Source organism: Anabas testudineus, chromosome 13, assembly GCF_900324465.2.
Source record: "Anabas testudineus chromosome 13, fAnaTes1.2, whole genome shotgun sequence".
NCBI lineage: Eukaryota > Metazoa > Chordata > Actinopteri > Anabantiformes > Anabantidae > Anabas > Anabas testudineus.
Window position 1 is genome coordinate 14,118,172 of NC_046622.1, and position 20,459 is coordinate 14,138,630.

Below are 20,459 nucleotides of genomic sequence, written 5' to 3' on the forward strand. Positions count from 1 at the left end.
TCCTGTCTCCTGCTTAGTGTCGTGCAGAGTTGATTGGAGTTCACCCAACATGTGTGTGTATGTGGTGTGTGTGTGTGTGTGTGTGTGTGTGTGTGTGTGTGTGTGTGTGTGTGTGTGTGTGTGCGTGTCTCTCTCCTGGCTCCTGTCTGCCTCCCCTGGATTGGACTCCTGTCGCCTTCACAGTGAAGGGCCACTCAACCTGGGTGGATATTCTTTCCCTCACATCTGCTATGAATTTACCAGAGCCAAGCCATTCAAAGGCTCCTTTATGGAGCCGTAAGCGGCGCTGTGACTGCTTCCTATTAAGACACATGCACACCTTGGCACACACATATTCATGCATACAATTACGCTCGGCATAGTAAGTAGGTTAAATATGCATTTTCATGTATGGTGCGTTGTCTGTCTTTGTGTCGTTCTAGTCACACACACACACACACACACACACACACACACAGACAAGTACATCTACATTCAGCATAAACAAAAATGTGAACTTAAGTCTGTCCCAACAGCTGCAGTCTTTTTTTTGTGTGTGTGTGTGTGTGTGTGTGAATCACCCGTGCATGGTGGAGTGGTGCACAGGCGGTTATTGGGCCATTACACACTTTAATCTATTTATTGCTGACATCCCTCTTACCATGCACATTGCACACTCCTAAGAAACATGAGCTGTGACGGCAGAAAAGCCATCATGTAACTTTAGATGGATCTGATCTGACGAGAAAGTCAGTAAAATCCGTGATTAGTATACAGTGATCATCTTAATTCAACATAAAAGATGCTTTGGGAAATAGGACGTGGTCTGATGGGACCAGACTTTATGTTCGTTTCAAATGTTAAATCAACCTTTTGACATCTCTGCAGGGACAATCTGCTTTTTTAATATTCAAACATGTCAAAGACACGAAACATATTTCTAAAGCAATAGACGTTTGACAGCTCATTTGCTTTCTTGCCTTGACTTGGATCAGAAGCTCAATACCATTCTGATGTGTGAACGTTAAGCTGCTGCCGACAGCTGGTTAGCTTAGCCTGACTCAGTCTGGAGCTACAAAACCGCCTCGCAGCTCCTCTGAAGATCATTAATTAACATGTAATTCTTGGTTTTAATCTCCAGAAAAAGTGTAATGAGGCTGTTGCTGTCGATCTTTTTTGTTTTTCTGTACCTTTGGACGCATTTTGCAAAAACACTAGAAACAGGGTGCAGTAATCGAGCCAGGCTTGCTGCTTCTAGTCTTTATGTTAATCTCCCTAAATAAAAAATCTATGCATTTAACCGACTACCACAGAATGAGAGCGGTATTGATATCTTCACATTTTAGACGTGTATCTTGTTGACTATTATGTATTTTAATAGAAAATATCTGTAAAACAATACATTTCCTATTCATGTAAATAAGACCTAAGAGTGAATGCAATGAAGCTGTCTGTGAATTAATCACTCTATGTGTTTCTTGAAACTATGGGAGAAAATTAAAAGGAAGGCGAGTCTGTCATTTACTGCTACGCTTTACAAAGATCTCATATACATATATATATATATATATATATATATATATATATATATATATATATATGTGTGTGTGTGTGTGTGTGTGTGTGTGTGTGTGTGTGTGTGTGTGTGTAGAAGCGTATTCAACATTTGGGATCACTTGCTTGACTGAATGGTAAGATGAAGCCTCAGTATGAATCATGAAAGGCCTCAGCCCACTTATTACGTCTACAAGTTTGAGTGCCTTTCATCTTCCCTGTAGCACGCTCATCCAATTGTTACTGCTGCCATATCTGGATCCCTGAGTTCAAAGAAATCCCTGGGTGATCCTGAGGTTATTCTCTCCGGTTGTTTTTCAGATTGCCTTTAACATTTTTCAGCTTTGTGCCTTCATATGAATCTTAAATTAAAATGTTATTGATAAAGATGGAAGCAACATGTACAGGAATACCCAACATTTACCTGTTTGATGAAAAGCCAGCCGCAGGATATAAACATTGTAAACAGGCCAAGTGTGTATTTTGGCACTGATGTGTCTGGTTGCATGGCGGAGAGTTTATATGACTGATATGTAAATGCTGCTGTTTGGAGCCTGGTCTACAGGAAAATCCAGACTGTTTGAGACGAGTGCTGGATCCCCTTTGGTATGAGGGCTCTGTGTTCCCAAGAGAAAAGCCATCCTCTGAACTCCTCCATTTTTGCATTCCCTCACTTTTCTTCCCTCTTACTTTGGTTATATCATCAAAGGGAGAGGACGCACATCAGTAGGAAAAAAAATTGGGGGAGAAGGCTCTGTTTTGTGAATAATACATTAATAATCATTTGTACTTACACTTGGAGGAGGAGGAAGAGAAAGAAATTAGGGCATATTGCTGCTTCGGTCACATTAGTTGGTTTTGGCACTCAATTTTCAGGTCACCTTTATGCTCTGTGAATAATTATGTTACCTCGATTCTTTCGGCTCTGGCAGAGTGTCAGGATCTTTCTGTCTCTTTCCCCCTTGTCCTCATTTCCTCTGTGCGCATTCCCGCAGCTGCCAGCGTGATAGACTATTGACTGAGCTCATTCTGAAGTGTGCCATGATATGACACAAATCGAGTTTACGCTTACAGCTTAAAATTCCCTTCATGCACTGCAACACAGGCTCCTGCTGGAGCGTGTGACTCGCTGTGTCATGTTGTGTGACGGCACCACTGGGACAGGTGTCAAAACTGCTTTCCGCCTCAGTATAACCAAATCTCAAGCTGAAGACCTGCTAGAAATGTAGAGAGATGTTTATAAAGATTTCATCTCTGCAGTCATGTCAAGGCGATAGGTACGCTATTAAAGGTAGAAATTAAACACTATGTGTGTCCTAATAAAGCGTTGGGCCGTCACAAGCGTCCACAACGGCTTCAGTGAGCCTCAATACAGACTCTACAAGTCTCTGAACCCAATAAAATAGAAAAACAAAACTATTCTTCTACAATAAATTCCCTCATTTGGTGTTTTGATGATATATAAAATATATAAAATATAAAAAAGTAGCCTTGTCTTGTCTCTCTGATTGAAACTGTGCTCTACTGCACCCGTGACACCACCCAACAGTGATGTCACAGAGTACGCACACACACTTACAGTACGCTCCACCATCACTGGAGCTCATCGAGCTTCAGCAGCGAGCAAAACCACTAGAGAGGAGAAAAATGGACATCCAGTAGGTGTTAAATAAACAAACTGTATTTCACAAATAAATACAAGGCAGCAATACTTATTACAATTACTACATTATGCTAAACTTGTTTAATGCTTCAAAAGTGTTAATTAAAACACTTTCAACCAATTAAAAGTTTAAGATGGGAAGAAGACGAAGTGATGTGACTTTGTTTACCTTATACAAATAGCCTTTTGTTGTTCATTGGATCCCTGTTGGCTTTCTACAGTTCAATCACCACCCAAGTTCATGAATAACACACAAACAATAGAAAAGTCAAGAAACTTTAAAAAATACATGCATTCATTTGTCATAAAACATGATCTGAACTTCATCTAAGTCAAGAGTATTAACAAATATAATGTGCCCAAAATAATAATACAAACAAATTCAGATCTTTCTTTATTGAGAATAAACATAAAACATAAAAGGTTCACATACTTTTTCTTGCCACTGTACATCACCGTTTCCCTTCATAGTCCTGCAGAACGTCATATCTGGCAGACAGACAAACACTTGTTGCCTCTTTGCCAGATGCCCTCTGTACGGACTTGGACTTGAGGTAAATATTTGCAGGATGGCATGCCCCACTCTGCTCCTACACACACACACACACACACACAGTGTGTGTGGATGACTTGATCACACGCTGCTGCTGTCAGTTTGCACAGGGTTCAAAGATTAGTGTATTGCCTGTGTTTGCTATAGAGCAAAAGCACATGCTGATGATGCTCCTGCTTTAACCTGTCAAAATAACCCTAAAAGCTAATAACTGAATGAACTGAATGAATTTCTAAAGTGGAAGTGTCCGGACGCATCATCTCATCTGTTTATCTTCAAGTCAAACCAGACCTCCGGAGTTAGAATCACTCATACTGTGACATCTAAACGCTAACACATCAAAATGCTCATAGTGATAACAATAACTTGCTATATTCTTTTTGGTTTGTACAATATTTACTATGTTAGTTTAGCGTTCTACCATGCTAACTTGAGGCCGATGGGAATACTTTTAATTTGAAAATTCATACTAATATTAGTTCAAAAAGAAAGTTGCAGGTTTTTCCAGGGGCAACACATTTTATTTCATCTAATAATTTGTTAAATATCTCACTCTTGATCAAAGTGGATCGACTGACACAACCATCCCAAGAGTCTGCGGCGTGTGGGCAGAGAAATATGACATGAGGGAAGCCTATAAATAAAATCCAGCCAATGTAGGAACTCACCATCGGATTTGAACTGTTTCTGGACCATTTGGACCTGCTACCTGGAAACAAAAAACCAACAAGAAGTAAATGTTTGGTGATTAATGCACGTCTCGGCTGCGTTTCACTGCGTAGGATGCACCCTGTGAGGAATGAACAATTCTTCACATGCTTCATGAGTTTGGAAAGACTCACCGAACTTCAAAAAGTATCTGGGATGTATTTTTTATTGAAGTTACCAACAAATTCTTCAGTGCTAAAGAGATTAAGCCTCCTTAAAGTGAAGTGATCTACTTCTCCGAGTTCATTGGGAGTTCATTCAAATCATACACAAATCATGTTGCTATACAGAGATGTTCAAGCACCTAACTCATAATGTTCTCAGACTGCTTTTTTCTTTTTTTTCTTCATCACGATCTTATTTTATGCCTCAAAATGATGCAATTACACAAAATAAGTAATGTCATGATGGAATACACTGCCAGTCCAAAACAACAAAAAAGTCACCACCTGGATCTGGATTTAACTAAGCAAATAATTAAGAGCCTCTCACTGCATAATTACTGCATGGATGATTATGTTTCAGCTGCCAACAAGTTGTTTAACCTGCTGCTGCATTGGTCAGGTCCAGGTTCAGCAACGTTATGTTCTCAAAGAATGAAGTCAGCTGACTCCCTGAATATACTGAATGACCAGGTTATTCCTTCAATGGGTTTTTTCTTCCCTGATGTCACAGGAATATTATGTAATTGTTGTCTAATCTTAAAATTGAGACTAATATAAAATATAGTAAAGGACGCTGGAAGCAGCTGTCATCATGCTTGAACTGTCACGTCAAACTATCACTAACCAAGAGCTACATTTTCCCTGACTTTCCACATCTCTGACCTTTACTCTGATCCATCTTAAACTCTACACCTGTTGCCAAATTACATGTGGCTCAACTGTCAGCACCTCTCTACTCGATATTCCACAGGATCTTGCTATCCTCCTTGCCCTCCATATCACTGACATATGCTTAGTTTTGTGTTTTTTCCCGTTGATAGGGATCACTGTGGCTGCCTAGTACCTGTCCAGGCACATTTTTGTGGAGAGAGTTCCCTGTGAAACTTGTTCAGACTACTGACTGCAGCAAAATCATCATTTCAGTCCAGCAACAACCTTAGAAACCACGTTCATTGTCTACACACTTGTATAAACATTCAGTGTTATTTGCGTCCACATCTTTCTATTTGTCTTTTTTTCCTTCTCAGCCTAATAAAATCATACTATTGTCTTGTAAAATGTCAATAACCAGTTTAAACTTGGCTCAGTTTAAGAGTTCAGGTCGAGTAGTTACATCCAAACGCAACTGACAGCTTCATGTTTTCCAGAAAACGAGTTTGGGTCCAGGTTGCTCATCTTTCTCTGTGAATAATGAAACCCTGTCTCCTCAATTCTGGCTTCAACAGCAGTAATTTGGCTTCAACATAAAAACGCAGATGTTTGAGAAAAGACTCAAGACCAGAGAGTGAGACAACCATTTGATTTTTTATTAAAAAGTAAAAATTAGACATAAGTCAGTGGTCACACCTAGTCCGTCATCCTCCCTGTCCATCGTCTTATCACAACATTTACAGATGGCAGTGATGTCTTGTCTAGCAGAACTGGGGACACTCATCAGCTCAACACAAACAAAACAGGGAGAACTACGGTCTTCGTCCATAGCCTTTATTGAAAATTCTTTACATGTGAATCTTCCGAACCTGCCCAAACCCCAGCTTTAGAGACTATAAATATATATATAAAAAAGAAGTGTAAAAGACTTTTGCCGTTTCTCCAAGAACAAAGAAAGCATTTACAGGCAGTTCTCATTTGAGAAGGGCAGTTACCTTTCGCTTGTTTCCTGAAAGGTCAAACAATTACAACAGTGATTTGAATTGTCAATCATGTCATATAACAAAATTATAAGGGGGGGTTCAAATAAAAATAAACAGTGGCCTAATTAATAAGTCTTAATGATAACAGACAGAAGAGGTGCTCTGTGTGTGTGTATACATACATACAAACACACACTTGTACATTTTGAGATACCTAACAGGATACTTCTGCACATTGAAATGTTTCTCATTCAGTGGGTATTCTGATCTTGAATAAAAATTAGTGTGTGTACTCTCCTGTAATGTAGAGGGAGAGCACAAAGCAGTGAGTCAGGTGTTTCAGCAGCGTCACTGATTCTTGGAAAATGCTGGGACTAAAATGATTCAAAGTGCAGGAGTAGAGCACCACCTGGTGACCGAACCAAGGCATGCTGGGAAACGTTCAATTAGCTCAGAGAAGCCGAATTGTCCTCATCTGTGGCATGAATTCCACTGAAAGTCATTAGGCATTTGTTACAAAATGTACAAGTAACTACTTCTGTTGTGATGCTGAACAGTAAAATAACAAGGTGACATATTCTCTGCATTGAGTAGGAGAGCCCTGGTTAAACCTTGCAATTTATTGGATGTGATTAAGATCGACCTTTTACAATACCGAATAAAATGTGCAAAAAATATTCAATATTCAAAAATGCCTGTTTTCTTAACAAGCGTCACATTTGTTGTTTTAAACACTGTTTACAAATGTCAATGCACATTATTTCAATAAAGTCTGGTCCTGCAGCTGCTGGCATAATAGGTGCACTTTACAAAGAAGGAGTGCAAAAACTGACGTGAGCATTGAGGTACCGGTTCTTTTTAAAGTGGCAGGGCACTACACAGGAGGAAAGTCTGGAAGTCAGCTCTGCACACCACGTAGGAGAATGAATCTTGGCACAAAGAGCCGAGAGGAAACTTTTAGCACTAAAAATGATGCGACTACATGTGTAAGCTGCAGACCAGCTCGTAGACAGTTATTCTGAACCTGGGATGGAAAAAGAAAACACTACTACTACTATTAAAATTCTACTATGTTTATCTATAAACTTGCATTTGACCAAAAGATAACCTTGGTAACAAGATGCTTAGTTGTAAGAGCGATTTACAGGGGACAGAAAAATGTTGCTATGTTTTTAAAGCAAATAAAGACTTCACAGAGGGATTCAACTACATGGACATAATCTCTTTAACAAGTACTTTAAGGTCAGTGAAAACACGAGAGACGTGTGTGGGACAAACATTTTACAGCTAGAGTTACTCATCATTAAACACGGCCAGGCTATGAATGAAGACGGGGGGTGAGCAGTTTACAGGACAGCATTTTGAGTCAATATAATTATAGTTGTGTGTGTGAGGTTGTCAACTTGGAGTTTAAAAAAAAAAAATCAACGAGTCTTAAGAGCTATGAGGACTTTTTCGCAAATGTCAAATTTTTCTTGGTTGGAAAAAAAATTCACCAACATTAAACATGTTACAAATATAAACCTGTTTTCTTTTTTCAAAAATATGAACATAAATTCAAAAACACAAAAGAGTCCTTCTGAGGATTAAGTCCTGCTGGTTGTTTTAGGAGGAGATGGAGGGCTTTTGATTTTTTTTTTTTTTTTTGGATGAGCAGGACATCATTTTTGAAAGCAAAGAGACAACAAATACAAACAAACAAACAAAAAGCACCCTGGACTTCATGAGCGTTTCTGTCTCTTGGAATGTCGCTGCTGGCTGGACCGCTCCTCGTCACTGCTCGCACCTCCAGCATCGCCCCGCCCCCCCCGATGACGAGTTCTACGTGTGTCCCGCTCGCCATCACTATCCTGCTCCCTGTAATCCTTCCTGCCTGTGGTGGCAGAGGTCCGCTTACTTCTTCTCCTGCCATCATCCTCCTCCTCCTCATCTTCCTCCTCACTAGCATCATCATCATCATCGTCATCATCATCATCATCTCGCCGTCCCCCACCTCTTGTGGTTTTCTTCCTGTTTGATTTACCATTCTGCATCTTTTTCTTCGGTTCTTCTTCCTGCTCTCCATCATCATCATCATCATCTTCCTCCTCTTCTTCTTCTTCATCCTCTTCCTCCTCCTCCTCAGATGTTGCAGGAACTTGGCTGACACGTTTACGTGAACGCCGACGGAGGTAGTTGAGGCCAGGCAGCAGCTTTTGAAGCAACTCGGTGAAGGTTTGCTCCGTCTTCACCATACACGAGAGCACAGTGCTGCCCTGCTGGTTGTATTCTTCTGCATTGGAGAAAACCAGTTTCATGTCTTCCAGGAAGTCCTGGGCATGACGATATGAGCCCTGGCTGAACTTTCCCAGAATTGTCTGGAAATCCATAGGTTGGGAGATGATATCTAGGTAGTCCTCTGCCTCATCTGGGGAAACAGGCTCCCTGAAAGAGGAGCAGAACATGACTTAAGAATAATGACCTTAATTCAAGATGTCTGAAGTTCCTCAGTCAGATTAATGCACAATCTTAATGTTCTGTCAAGAATACACAACTCAGTGAGGAAGCTATGCTTGCTGATATTAATGTTAACTCTAGACTGAATAGTAAAATCATAAATCAGCAGCTGACATGTTCATGCCTCATTTGTGTAACTCTTGTAAATGAGCCAATTAGAGCCAATCGTGATCAGTGCATAGTCTAAAAGAATATTGCTAAAGAAAGATTCAGTTGCTACAGTTCATCTATACATTGTGCGGTTGCTCCAGTCCTGCTTGTCATGTCTTCACTACACCTAATACAGACTCTACATGCAACCACATAGCACATGTCCTGTACTCACCTGAAAGGCCAACTGTAGCGAAATTTCATAAGTTTCTTAAGGATTTCCTCGCACCTCTCCAGCTCCAGTGCTTGCCTGCGCGGCCCTGACACGCTCTGTCGCACCTGCAGAAACCCCAAACACACACACACACTCTTATTATGTAACAATAATACAAAATAAAGTTTGTAGTTTTAGTTGGATGCTGCTTTTTTGGTTTCTTACCAGTTCATCGATGTCTGCAGGGCTGTTGGGGCCAGCTCTCTGCTTGCTGCTCTGGCTACTAGAAGATGACGGCTTCTTGGATTTACTTTTCGAACTTTTCTGCCGAAACGAAGACTGCTTATTTTTCTTTCTTGGTCTCACTGTAAAAAGAGTTCCAGACAAAAACCAAAGACCTGTCAGCAATATGCTTTTACTAAATCTAAAAGATCAAGTTAATTGCTGCTTTATCAGATCACAGAAATTCAAAGTCATCATAGAGATTCACACACTCCCACATATCACTCCCACATATATAAATGAAAATATAATCAGGAGTAAGTTGCGCTGTGATCTTCTCCTGATCTATTCAGCATCAGTTAACTAAACTTCTAAACCTTGACCTGCAGACCTGAACTGACAGAGGGGATCATCCTGCCACATACTTTGTGTGAAGCCAGAGTGAGATGCGGCTTCAAAGCACAGTACAGATCTAAGCTGTGCTACATGACAACACACAGACAATTGAGACAGGGGTCAAAATTCCCTATTAACATTCCTCCCATTCCCATTACCACTACCAGGGATCATCATTTTCCAAGGCTATAATAGGTCAAAACCAGTAATAAACTGGATACACTGGAATATTGACCATATGTATCACCAGTGTAAAGAAGCAGAAAAACAGAAAGACATTTGTGCTGAGACAAGTCTGTAAAACCTGGATATCGCCGTCTATACATGGTACTCACAGCTGTGTCCCATGGCTTTGTAGTCATTCTCTTCCTCATCATCTTCATCTTCTTCTGATTCATCTTCTGATTCTTCCTCATCCTCGTCTTCATCTGTGTCTTGGTTGTAGTTCCTATCAACAGAGTGAATATCACTGAAAACACATGCAGGTTGCAGATTAAGCCTGAAAAACAAACACTCAGATACATAGAAATTGGATAATTAAAACGGCTGTTTGTTGACTGCCAGTGATGAGTTGCTTTGTTCTAAGGGTGGTAGAGGGATAAAAAGTTCATTTGTCTACCTGGTTTCTGTCAAACTAGAGCATTGTTATATTAACGTACGTAACAATAAACACTACAGTTATGTACCAGCAGGTCCAGACTGCTGTTGTACAACACCAGAAACTAGCACACTTGTGTGTAAGGTGAACAGTTACCTTGAGCGGGAGCCACGTCTGGCCACAGTGGGCTGGCAGGCCGGGCACAGCCACTCTCCAGCAGGAATGCGGTACAGGGCCGGCCGAAGGCAGAACAGGTGGAAAGCCTTATTACACTCATCACAGAGGATAAGTTTCTCATCATCACCTTGAAGAGAGAGATCAGAATAAATTATTATACTGAGCTGAAGAATGTCATTTTTCATTTGATATTAAGGTTTCACTTCAATTATGTTTGACAAGCTCACATTTTCTCTGTCTTACTTTTTCAGATCATTGTTCTCTGATAAAACCAATAAACTTTTGCATGTCTTCCTTGCGTCTGTGTTGCAGTGCAAATAACCAGGTTTCTATTGTCATCTTATAACTACAGGTTCACCTGATGTTCTGCGGAGCTGTTGGCTCTGTATGTAGACCTGCCTGACACTACTAGTCTGTTCTGCTCTTTGCCTGCTTCTGCTGCTCTGTCTGGATTTGGGTCCAGACTCCACCAGTTTCAGCACAGATGGGCTTTGGCTGCACACTAAACAGGAAGCAGAAGACTGGTTTGGTGGTGTAGCACTGCTTCAATCAGGAACGACCCGCAGTGACTGGTCATTCTTAGATGCAGGCTACAGCATAACCCCACCAGATAGTTGTACTGACTGTTTTAGTGGAAGAGGAGAGCAACCCTGCATTGTACATTTTCTTTCAATCTCTCAATCCAACAACAAACCTGTAAGACAGCAGTTGAATATCCTTACCTTTCCTGCGACAAACTTTACAACGAGCGTTCTCAGCAGACATGTCCCACTTTATGCAAGCGTCCAACATTCCCAGCAGAACATGCATGCGAGAAAAGGTCTGGGCCTCTCGGATAGCCGTCTTCCACTTCTCCACCGCTGTCGCTACCTATGAGAAAACAGAAAGTTCAATGAAGTCAAACTGTAGATTTTATAATATCAATTTCCAGTAAGTTTTAAAATCAGATTTCTCCTTTATTTTGTCCTCAATGCATGCACCATGTATTTGTTCACATTTTCTTTTTTTTCTTTTTTTAATGTAATTTTACTTCTAAGAACAATGTCTTAATAAACGTACCAGAACTATGAAAATCATGATACTCATGAACTCTGAAAATAATAATTTTTGATGGACCCAGTTCTGTGCAAGATCTACTTAAAGGTGAATACTAATTGTTCTTACTCTGGCCTCCTCTGCCAATCTCTTCTCCTCGTCCACCTCTTCTGCCTTACTGCTGTCATCCCCTCCTTGCTTTTTCTTCTTCTTCTGCTTGGGGGCCATGAATCCCTGCAGGAACTTTTTGATTACACAGGCCTGAATGGTGATGATGCACTCGCCAAACTCTTTCAAGCTCTCCATGCCTTTTAACTGTGTAGAGAAAATAAAACAAACTGTTCTGAATTACAAGGTTTATGCACACAGATGAACAAAGGGCTGAAGCAACTTCTCGAGAAACTTGAAATAACTTGAAAGTAAAAAACCAACAATGCAATTTTTTGTATAGAAGCTATAAATTAAATTAAAATACAGTCCACTGTGTATAAATCACCTGCTCTTCAATGTCTACGTTGTCATCCAGGTAACCCAGGCCTCCCTTTTGGAGTCGGGAGGCTATTTCTTGGATGTCACTGCGCAGGTATTTAAGCAGCTCTGTGTAGCCATCACAGGTCCGGAGACCCATTTTGGCCTTACGGGTCAGATGGATGGAGTGGAGGATGTCTTGATACCTGAATTGGGAAAGAGACAGTTTGGTATTCAGCTAAATATTTAATACTTTATCTTCAGTGCCGCCTTTTTAAATAGTCATCGATTTTACTTATGTTTTGAGACGTTTGGGATGTAATCTACTATGGATCCCTGGACCACACTTCAGTTGAACAGCAGTAATAGTATCATGTTTGTTTAAGCTATTATCTCTTAGAATTTAAGTGCATTCACCTGTTTTGTATCCTCAACTTCAGTTCACTCTCTCTAACGCCCTGAGGATGAAGACTTTCCACCAGTTCCTCCAGTTCAGCTGGGTTATCACATATGAACCTGCATACAAAGGCAGAATAAAATATATAAGGAGAATGATGTGTAAAAAGGAGATGTTAAAGATGAAATCTACCAAATGAAAGAAAACAGTCAAACAAACAAACAAAAAACAAAAGACAGAAGCAAAACTCTCACCAGAGGTTCTGTCCCTGTTTGGGAACAGTGGTTTCTATACAGACATCTGCTGCTGCTCCCTGCTGGGCTCCTTCACTAATAGCACCATCTATGCTGCCATCATCCTTTTCAGCTCCTACATACAAACTATAATCAATAATCTGAAAACCGCTCACTGAGCAAAACAAGATGGGTTAAAGAGCTCTATTTGAAAATATATCATAAAAATCTATCATTTTGGTCACTAGTGTTATAACAAACATTTTGCTGAGAGAAAAGTTTTGCACCTAGTGAATCCTGAGTAGCAGCAGACTCGCCATCCTCCGCCTCGTCCTCCTCAGGCTCAGCTGGTTTGTCCTCGGGTGGAGGAGTGAAGCTGTAGTCGATGCTTTCATGCACCCAGCCTTTCTCAATGTATAGACCAGGAACCACGTCAGAGAAAAGCCAGAATCTGAACAAAAATATTAAGCAACGCTGCTTATAATTTAGACACAAAAATAATTATTGTAATATTTATTATGTAATTAATCTTTCACTTTTCCTGTCTGAGTGCAGCACTGACCTGTTATGATTTCTGTCAGTACCCAGTGGCGTCCTGCGCATGACAAGTCTGGCTTTGGTTATCCCATCCTGGAAGGCCCTCTCTGCAGAAGCCCTCTGCTTGCGCATCCGTTCCTCTTCAGCCTCCCTCTCCATGCGCTCTGAGAGTGGCAGATAAGAGTGAGTTTTACTGAATAATGCATTTAGTGACAATATTTCAGCTTTTGCTCCAAATTAAGCTGTCAGCAAATCATCATGTATTTGTCTAAAAACAAAATAAACAAAAAATAAATAACTAAAGTATGAACTGGTCCACACTCTGCTTTGAGGTTTACCTTTGTTCTGTCTGTCCATCTCCTCCTTCTCCTTCTTGGCCTGCATGGCCATCAGCCGCCGGCTCTTCACTGAACTGATCATGTCTTCTGGCTCCGGCTCCACCTTTACTTCTTTTTTGCTTTCTTTCTTTGCAGCTCCCTCTTTTTTCTTTTCACCTTTGAGGCCAGAAAACAAAAGAAAGTCTGGTATCATCTGTATTTCTATTTACATTTTGGGAATATTAATATGATTTTAATAAAGATTGATGAAAAACTGAAAGATCATTTCATAACATCTGTATTAAAAAGAACTTGGTGGTTATTTTAGTGCAGTAAAGTGACTGTTGAAAGATCTTAAAGTTGTTGATTGCAGGCGAAGTATTCTAAAGAGCCCCGCCTACCTTTGCCCTCCATTTCCTTCTGCTTCTTCCTCTCAGCCTTCTTGCGGTCATTGACTTCTTTCAGCATTGCCAAGCGCTCCTTCCAGAGTTCTGCTGATCGTTGCTGCATTGCATCAACATGGTCTTCCACTGAGTAGGTCATGAGTATGCGATGGCACAGTGCCACAAGCAGGTTGACTTTCTCCTCGGGGCTCAGCTCAAACACTTCGATTGTCTCAAGCTTCTCCAGAAACTCGCTGGTAACCACGTCATCAAACCCACCCAAGGGTCCTGAGTCCTCAGACCCCTGACCACTCTCCTCACCATGAGCATCACATGGGCGCAGACACAACCGTGCAAGTTCTGATACCGAATGCATGGTTAGAGGGATCTCAGATAAGGGCATATCAAGCTCACTGTAGCCTTCAGCCAGCTCGTCCTGCAGCAGCGTCTGTAGCAGCACCACCAGCACTCGGTTCAGGTAGAGAAAGCCGGACCGTTCCCCAGCCAGTGCTTCCATCAGCGCCGTTGCTGTGATGGGATACTGGTTATCTGGCATTAGCAGCCCTGCATAGCAGTGGAGGAAGTCCACGACCATAGCCACATCACCAAACAGGGTGTTGGGCAACCCCTCCGGCATGTCTACAAGCTTGAATGTCGGCAGGGTCTTACCACCTTGGATCTCCTGGTCCTCATATCTACGTGATTGTTCACGGCGTACCAGCATCTCTTTCTCACGCCTCTCCTTGGCCTTTTCTCGCAGTTTCTCTTTGAGTTCCTCGCGTTTCTTCTTCATCTCTTCCTTCCTCTCCTCTTCACTCATGGCTGCCCATCGTTTTTTTTGTTCTAGCAGCTCCCAGCGTTTCTGCACCAGTTCCTTGAGCTCCTCCGGCAGACGGCTGCGATCATCTGAGGACAATGTTTTGGCAGCTTTGGAAATGAGGGAGGAGAGGGAATTCTTTTTGTCTTCTTTGCCCTTGTTCTCCTTATAGTATCGAAGAAGGTGGAGAGCCATAGGGTGCAGTGGTTTCCCCAATTTAGGCGTGCCCATGCCAGTACTACGTGCTCTCTTCTTAGGGCTCCCAGCAGGGGTGCTCTTAGCCAGATGCAGCAGAGTCATCTGCTTCATCTTTGGTGTCTTACCACCGGATTTAGTGTCTTTTTTGGAAGCTTTGAGCACATTCAGCTTCTTATCGCCGCTCTTTCCAGTTTTCTTTCCTTCTTTCTTTTCCCCAGACTTTTTGCCTGATTTCGGAGTGGAGGCCCCTGAGCCTTTGCCTTCCTTCTTAGGAGTCCCCGAGTTCTTTACCTTGAGTGGAGAACCATTCATTTTTACTTTCTGAAATACATACAACATGGAGACATGAAGCTAATTTCTGTTTCTTAGGGGATAACCTGTATTTATCATGTAATCTCTTAATTAAACCATGACAAACCAACTAACCTGCATGTGGCCCCAGATGGTGGGACTAAGCGGCATGCCCAAAGCGTCTTTCTTCTTTTTTTGTTTCTTGTCTCCCTTTTCATTTTCTGAATCTTCTCCTGGTGTGTCAGAAGTCTTGAGCCTCTTGCTAGGTTTTCCCTCTGGAGATGTCAAGCTCTTGCGCTTTGCAGAGGGATTTTCTGCTAAAAACTTTAGACAAACAGAGTGTAAGTCAAGAAGAAGCAACGTTTCAACTAATATGCAGTAGATTACTAGGAGTGAATTACCTTGTGTGGATCAAGAAGAAAGTCGCTGAATTTGCTAGGCAGGTTAAACTTTTTCACCAGTTCATCTTCAACCACCCAGGGAGCACTCTCGCCCATGCCAAGTCTCAGAGCATAATGCCTGATGAAATAACGCATGATCTCCTTGGTTGGAGGGCGCTCTGTTCTGTAAAGACTGTCTGCTGGGACATTGCTGATCACCTACAACAGAATCAGTTCAAAGGGATTAGTGCTCATGTCTTTCAAGTATAAAACGATGTGAAATGGGCAGACAGTGATCCACACACGGACAGAGACACAAACACACAAATAATGTAAGCTACAATTAGTTGTAGCGCAGAAAATACAGAATAATTTAAGTAAACTGTTTTGGTTTTAAAACCAGACTAATTCTTATTATAATTCTGTTGACTGCTTGTAAATACAATACCAACCTTATCCTCATTGATAAGCTTCACGTCATACTTGTGAGGAAGGAATTTGGGCATCACCCATTTCTTTTTCTCTTCCTTCATGGCAGTGGGAAGTTTCCTTGGAGAGCGTCGTGCCCTGTCACCTGAGAAGAAGCAACATATTTTAAAATAAATAACTAAGCTTAACAATAAAATAAAATAGGGCAATACTTTTACATGTGTCTGAAATAAAGGTTATCTATCTAATGAGTGGTCAAAATAAAACATACAATGTTAAAACATTTTATACAATTATTGTTTAGTGTCAATAAATGAATGTGCAATTATTATGACATACAGACAGTAGTGAGATGTTTATGTAAAGTATAACATTTGTTATGCAGTGCAACAGTACAAAAACCCATGTGAATAACATAACCAAACAGCATATGGTCTACGTCCCGAAAGTATGAATCCAACATGAGTCAATTTCTTCAAGCCTTAGTATTGAGGCTATGTCATTGGGCATTGTCTTTTTGTTCATGCATTGATTTGTACTCACTGAGACTCTCCCTCCTGTTCTCCTCCTCTCGTGGAGGAGGCTCCTTCCTCTGGTTCTCCTGACTTGCATTCTCTTTGTCACTGGATGGTGAGTCACAGGCACCTTCAAGCTTTTTCTCCCCCGTTTCACCCTCTGGGTTTTCTAGGGGATGAATCTTCGCCACTTTCACTCGCAGAGTCTTGTCCTTTCCAACCTAAAGACAAAAGAAAAGAAAGGATTCAGAACTCTGTAGAATAAACATCAACTTTTTTAGCTTCATCCTACCCCAAGGATGTGTTTTGAATAAGTCGTGTAGATACTTTAAGTCACAATTTCTTATTTGCATTATTTTTTGCATAGCGATTACAAGCGTATTTAATGAGTGAAATTAACTTTGAAAATGGCTGCCAACGAGGAAGAACATTATCAGAACATATGAATTGGTTAATGGCCAGGAGCATAAATATAAATATAAAAATACGCTAATAAAAAAAAGAGAGAAAAAGAAATGTAAAAAGTCAAACTGACCAAGAAGTCACACTCTTCACCCACAGCATACTTGGTAAGGATTTCCACCCATGCCATTTCAACCAGTTTGTCCAAAGACACAGTATTGTGATGGACCATCTCCAGGACGGGCTTTTCAAACCACTGTGGATACTCTTCCTGAAGACTGTGCACAGAGGATAAGCAGTAGAGCAAGAAAAGTTTTAACAATACATGCAAATAAAGCATAATGCAGTTTGTATCTCGCCTTCCCAAACACAAAACTTGACAGAGTTTAAGAACAAACTTAACAGGCAAAGCTGCTGCCACATCAGACACTAATTAGATTTGTTCATGGGTGTGACACATTCTATTCATGGCATGGATTCTTTTACACTGTTTGGATTTCTGTTGTGCATTTATAACAGGGACCAGAACATTACATAACAGCAACAAAGGCTGAGAGTGGCAAGTGGGGGAAGTAAAATCTCTTAATAGATATAATTAGACACAGCTTAAATGCAGCTAGTGATCCTGAGTGACTTCAGGTGTGGGCAGCTGAGCACTGCTCTACACTGTCTTTGCTATGACATCTCTTTGGTTCACATATATAGTTTGGGCAACCTGCACAATAGACATATCGTATGTACCTGGTTGGTGATAAGTGAACTGAAAGATCTTAGTTGGACTATTTTGCTTTTTGGCCATTTTACGTCCTTTTGCACATCAGGATGCAGAAAATCTTATAAGGCCACCACACATTCAGAGATGAATGTGAATCACACCCCCTCTAAATAGAATAAGGAGGAGCAATGGGTTTATCCAATCATAGCAAAGTTACAAGCCTCGTGACCTTCACTGGATGAGTGTGGCTGTTTCGTGACACAACTGAATTTCTGTTAGAGAAACTAATCTGCATCTTTGGGCAAGTGCACCTTAATCACCAGTAGTAGTTACTGAAAGAAAACAGGATTATTAAATGTCTCTATATTTATGTATAGCTATGTGTGTAGTACATGGACTATAACCAGCACAAGATGACAGAATTTTGAACACAAAGTTTGGATGCAATACTAACAGTTCGGTGACTTCTTGTTCCTCCTCCCATGCTTCTTTGTGTGTAAGCTGGCTGCTTCCAGTGCTCTTGCATGTCCAGATGCGCTCATTATACCTCTGCAAGCGTGCCTCATACTCTCTGTAGACATTTCGTAAAGGAAATTCTAACATTTACACATAAACAATAGCCCTTTTTGAGCCACTTGTTTACTACAAGACATGCATGCATCCACTGTTGACTTATCTGTGTAACTTAAAGTTAGTTATTTATAAGATATTCATGACAAAGGGCATCCAACATACAGAGAAATAACTTTGTAATAAAGCTGAATGCAGGATTATGCTCTTTTCAACATGAAAGTGGGAAAGTTTATGAGGGAAGTTGGAGTTTGACTACCTAATGTTCAGTATAACAAGTACACATTTCTGAGTAATAAGAGGTTGATATTAAAAGAATGGTTTGACATTGGTTTCACCATCACTGACTGTAAAACCCTCCACATTAAAGGTGAAATCCCCATAGTATAGATGAAAGGGAGACCAGAGGCCTGTGATCACTGTTGATCAGGTAATGATATTGGAAATGTAATATTAAATGTTAATACAAATAGTTCAGTGAAGTCAGCGCAAAAAATCTAAACGTACCATAAACTATAATAACTTTGGTATCAGCAGAAATATCATAATACCACTTTAAGTACTACGTGTGTCACTGAGTTGTCATGACGGGCTTCATAACACTGCTGACGGTTAGGCACCTCTGACGTTTTAGGTTTTCATTTAGAAACCATTTAAACTAATGGGTAAAGCTACCCGAACAATGCACCAAAACCACAGTATCTACAAAGAAATGCTGTATTAAAAACCATCGAATAGTTTCGCCAAACTCAAAAGCAGAAACGTTTGCGCTAGCTAACCTGGCTAGCTCAAAAGACGCCGTGTGCTAACAGCTAGCTCAATCCAGTCGAGCGGCGGCTTCTGTCTGCGGGAGCAGGCGGCGGCTATTGTGATATAATGGGACACCTAGCGTTAGCAGTGTGCTAACTAACCTTGCTAGCATTGGTAGCTGACAGCAGGGCCGTAAAAGCTGAAAGCGAAAGGACTTCTTATAGGAGCTCTCTTCATTTAACGTTAACTAAGCATAAGACCAGTGCCACATAAAAACCTATATTAGCGTAGCCTAATTAGTTGGTCATCTAATAATAGCGACTGATTAGCAATACATTGTAGATATTAGCCAGTGAGCCTGTCATCCAGTGTAAACCGTGTAGCTAACGTTACATGCGATGAAACACTAAAGGATGGGAAAATGTCAGGTAACATCAAAACAGATACGTTAGTCAGACTTAAAACACTGTAATGTGTGTAACAATGTGAACATCAGTTTCGATAGGTAGACAAAGGGAGTAATGCTGCGTGCCGGGTGGCTCTATATATCGAGTCTGAGCATCAGAGCCCTGGTAAAGGATACTCTTTGTTCCTGAAGGCCTCCTTGGTGTGCTCGATGATGTAGATCTCCTCTCCCGGGCCTGGTGGCTCGGCTAGCGGCTTAGCCAGCGGGTAAGGTTTCCGGCCTAAAAGCGGTGCCATTTCAAATCCACAGATGGCACTTTTGCCAATGGTAAAAACCGATCCTCTAGCGACAAACTAGTACAATAATATATAACAATATGTCCTTGGCATGTATCCAAATGTCTCTAAATATCTTAGCACAACTCACGTTACCGCCGGCAGGCCCGGCTCTCAACGTGTAGCAGCTAGCTAGCAGCTAGTAGGCTGTGTTGCTATCTCGTTGCAAAACAATAACAGTGCGCTTCTTGTCACCTGCCTCATCGCACCTTTCTACTCTCCTCCTGTATTGATGTCATGTTGGTTTTACGCAGTGTCCGAGAGGTAAAACAGGCTGCTGGAGTTTTCTCTTTGGATAGTTGGTAAACTTTCAGCTCCTCCGGATGAACATGAAAGGATGTAAACCACACTAAAATCAAACTCGCTGCGACGGCCACAGCTCACTTCAGCAGAAGGTCTGGCGCGCTGTACAATCCAAAGTCTTCGCGAACTAGGCCTGCTCTCGCTTCATAAATTGTCTTCGCTGCATTTGCGTACTGTCGAACCTTGTTGCTATTAGATGACAGCGTTATCAAGTGTTGAGGAAAAAGTAACCTGGATCAATCAAGAGGTTAATTCCTTGTCGAAATGGCGGGAGTTTCTAGTCCACCGGCACAATTCCGCACACCCTCAGAACTCCGTTTCCCCGGCAGCAAGAGGCGCCGCACACACGTCCCGCCCTCTCTCGATGTTCATTGGTTCCCCCAGGGAGCGGTCCCGTCGAATAAGTCTGATGCGGCCTCTGATTGGCTGATACGATTATCTATTGTCAGTCTAGTACAGCCCATTCAAATAAACCACGCCCTAGACAATATAAATTGAGACTAGGAGTCAGCTGACAACAATAACCATTA

General features: G+C 41.3%; 1 protein-coding gene across 2 annotated transcripts; it reads right to left on the reverse strand.

The window, feature by feature from the left end:
* Nucleotides 1-5,907: 5,907 nt before the first annotated feature.
* On the reverse strand, nt 5,908-20,248 carry baz1b (bromodomain adjacent to zinc finger domain, 1B). Of its 2 annotated transcripts, none has more exons than XM_026369639.2 (21): nt 19,469-20,248; nt 18,020-18,136; nt 16,984-17,128; nt 16,477-16,669; nt 15,957-16,078; nt 15,526-15,723; nt 15,260-15,448; nt 13,837-15,124; nt 13,457-13,612; nt 13,144-13,282; nt 12,869-13,032; nt 12,603-12,717; nt 12,369-12,467; nt 11,980-12,157; nt 11,613-11,798; nt 11,171-11,318; nt 10,428-10,575; nt 10,009-10,121; nt 9,281-9,420; nt 9,077-9,180; nt 5,908-8,679 (listed from the first exon to the last, which is right to left on the reverse strand). In XM_026369639.2, the coding sequence occupies exons 1-21, from the start codon at nt 19,585-19,587 to the stop codon at nt 7,977-7,979; spliced, it is 4,764 nt and encodes a 1,587-aa protein (XP_026225424.1). In that variant the 5' UTR covers nt 19,588-20,248; the 3' UTR covers nt 5,908-7,976. The 2 variants fall into 2 exon arrangements, with proteins under 2 accessions (XP_026225424.1, XP_026225422.1); XM_026369637.2 differs by having other exon boundaries at nt 13,837-15,154.
* Between the last annotated feature and the right edge of the window lie 211 nt (nt 20,249-20,459).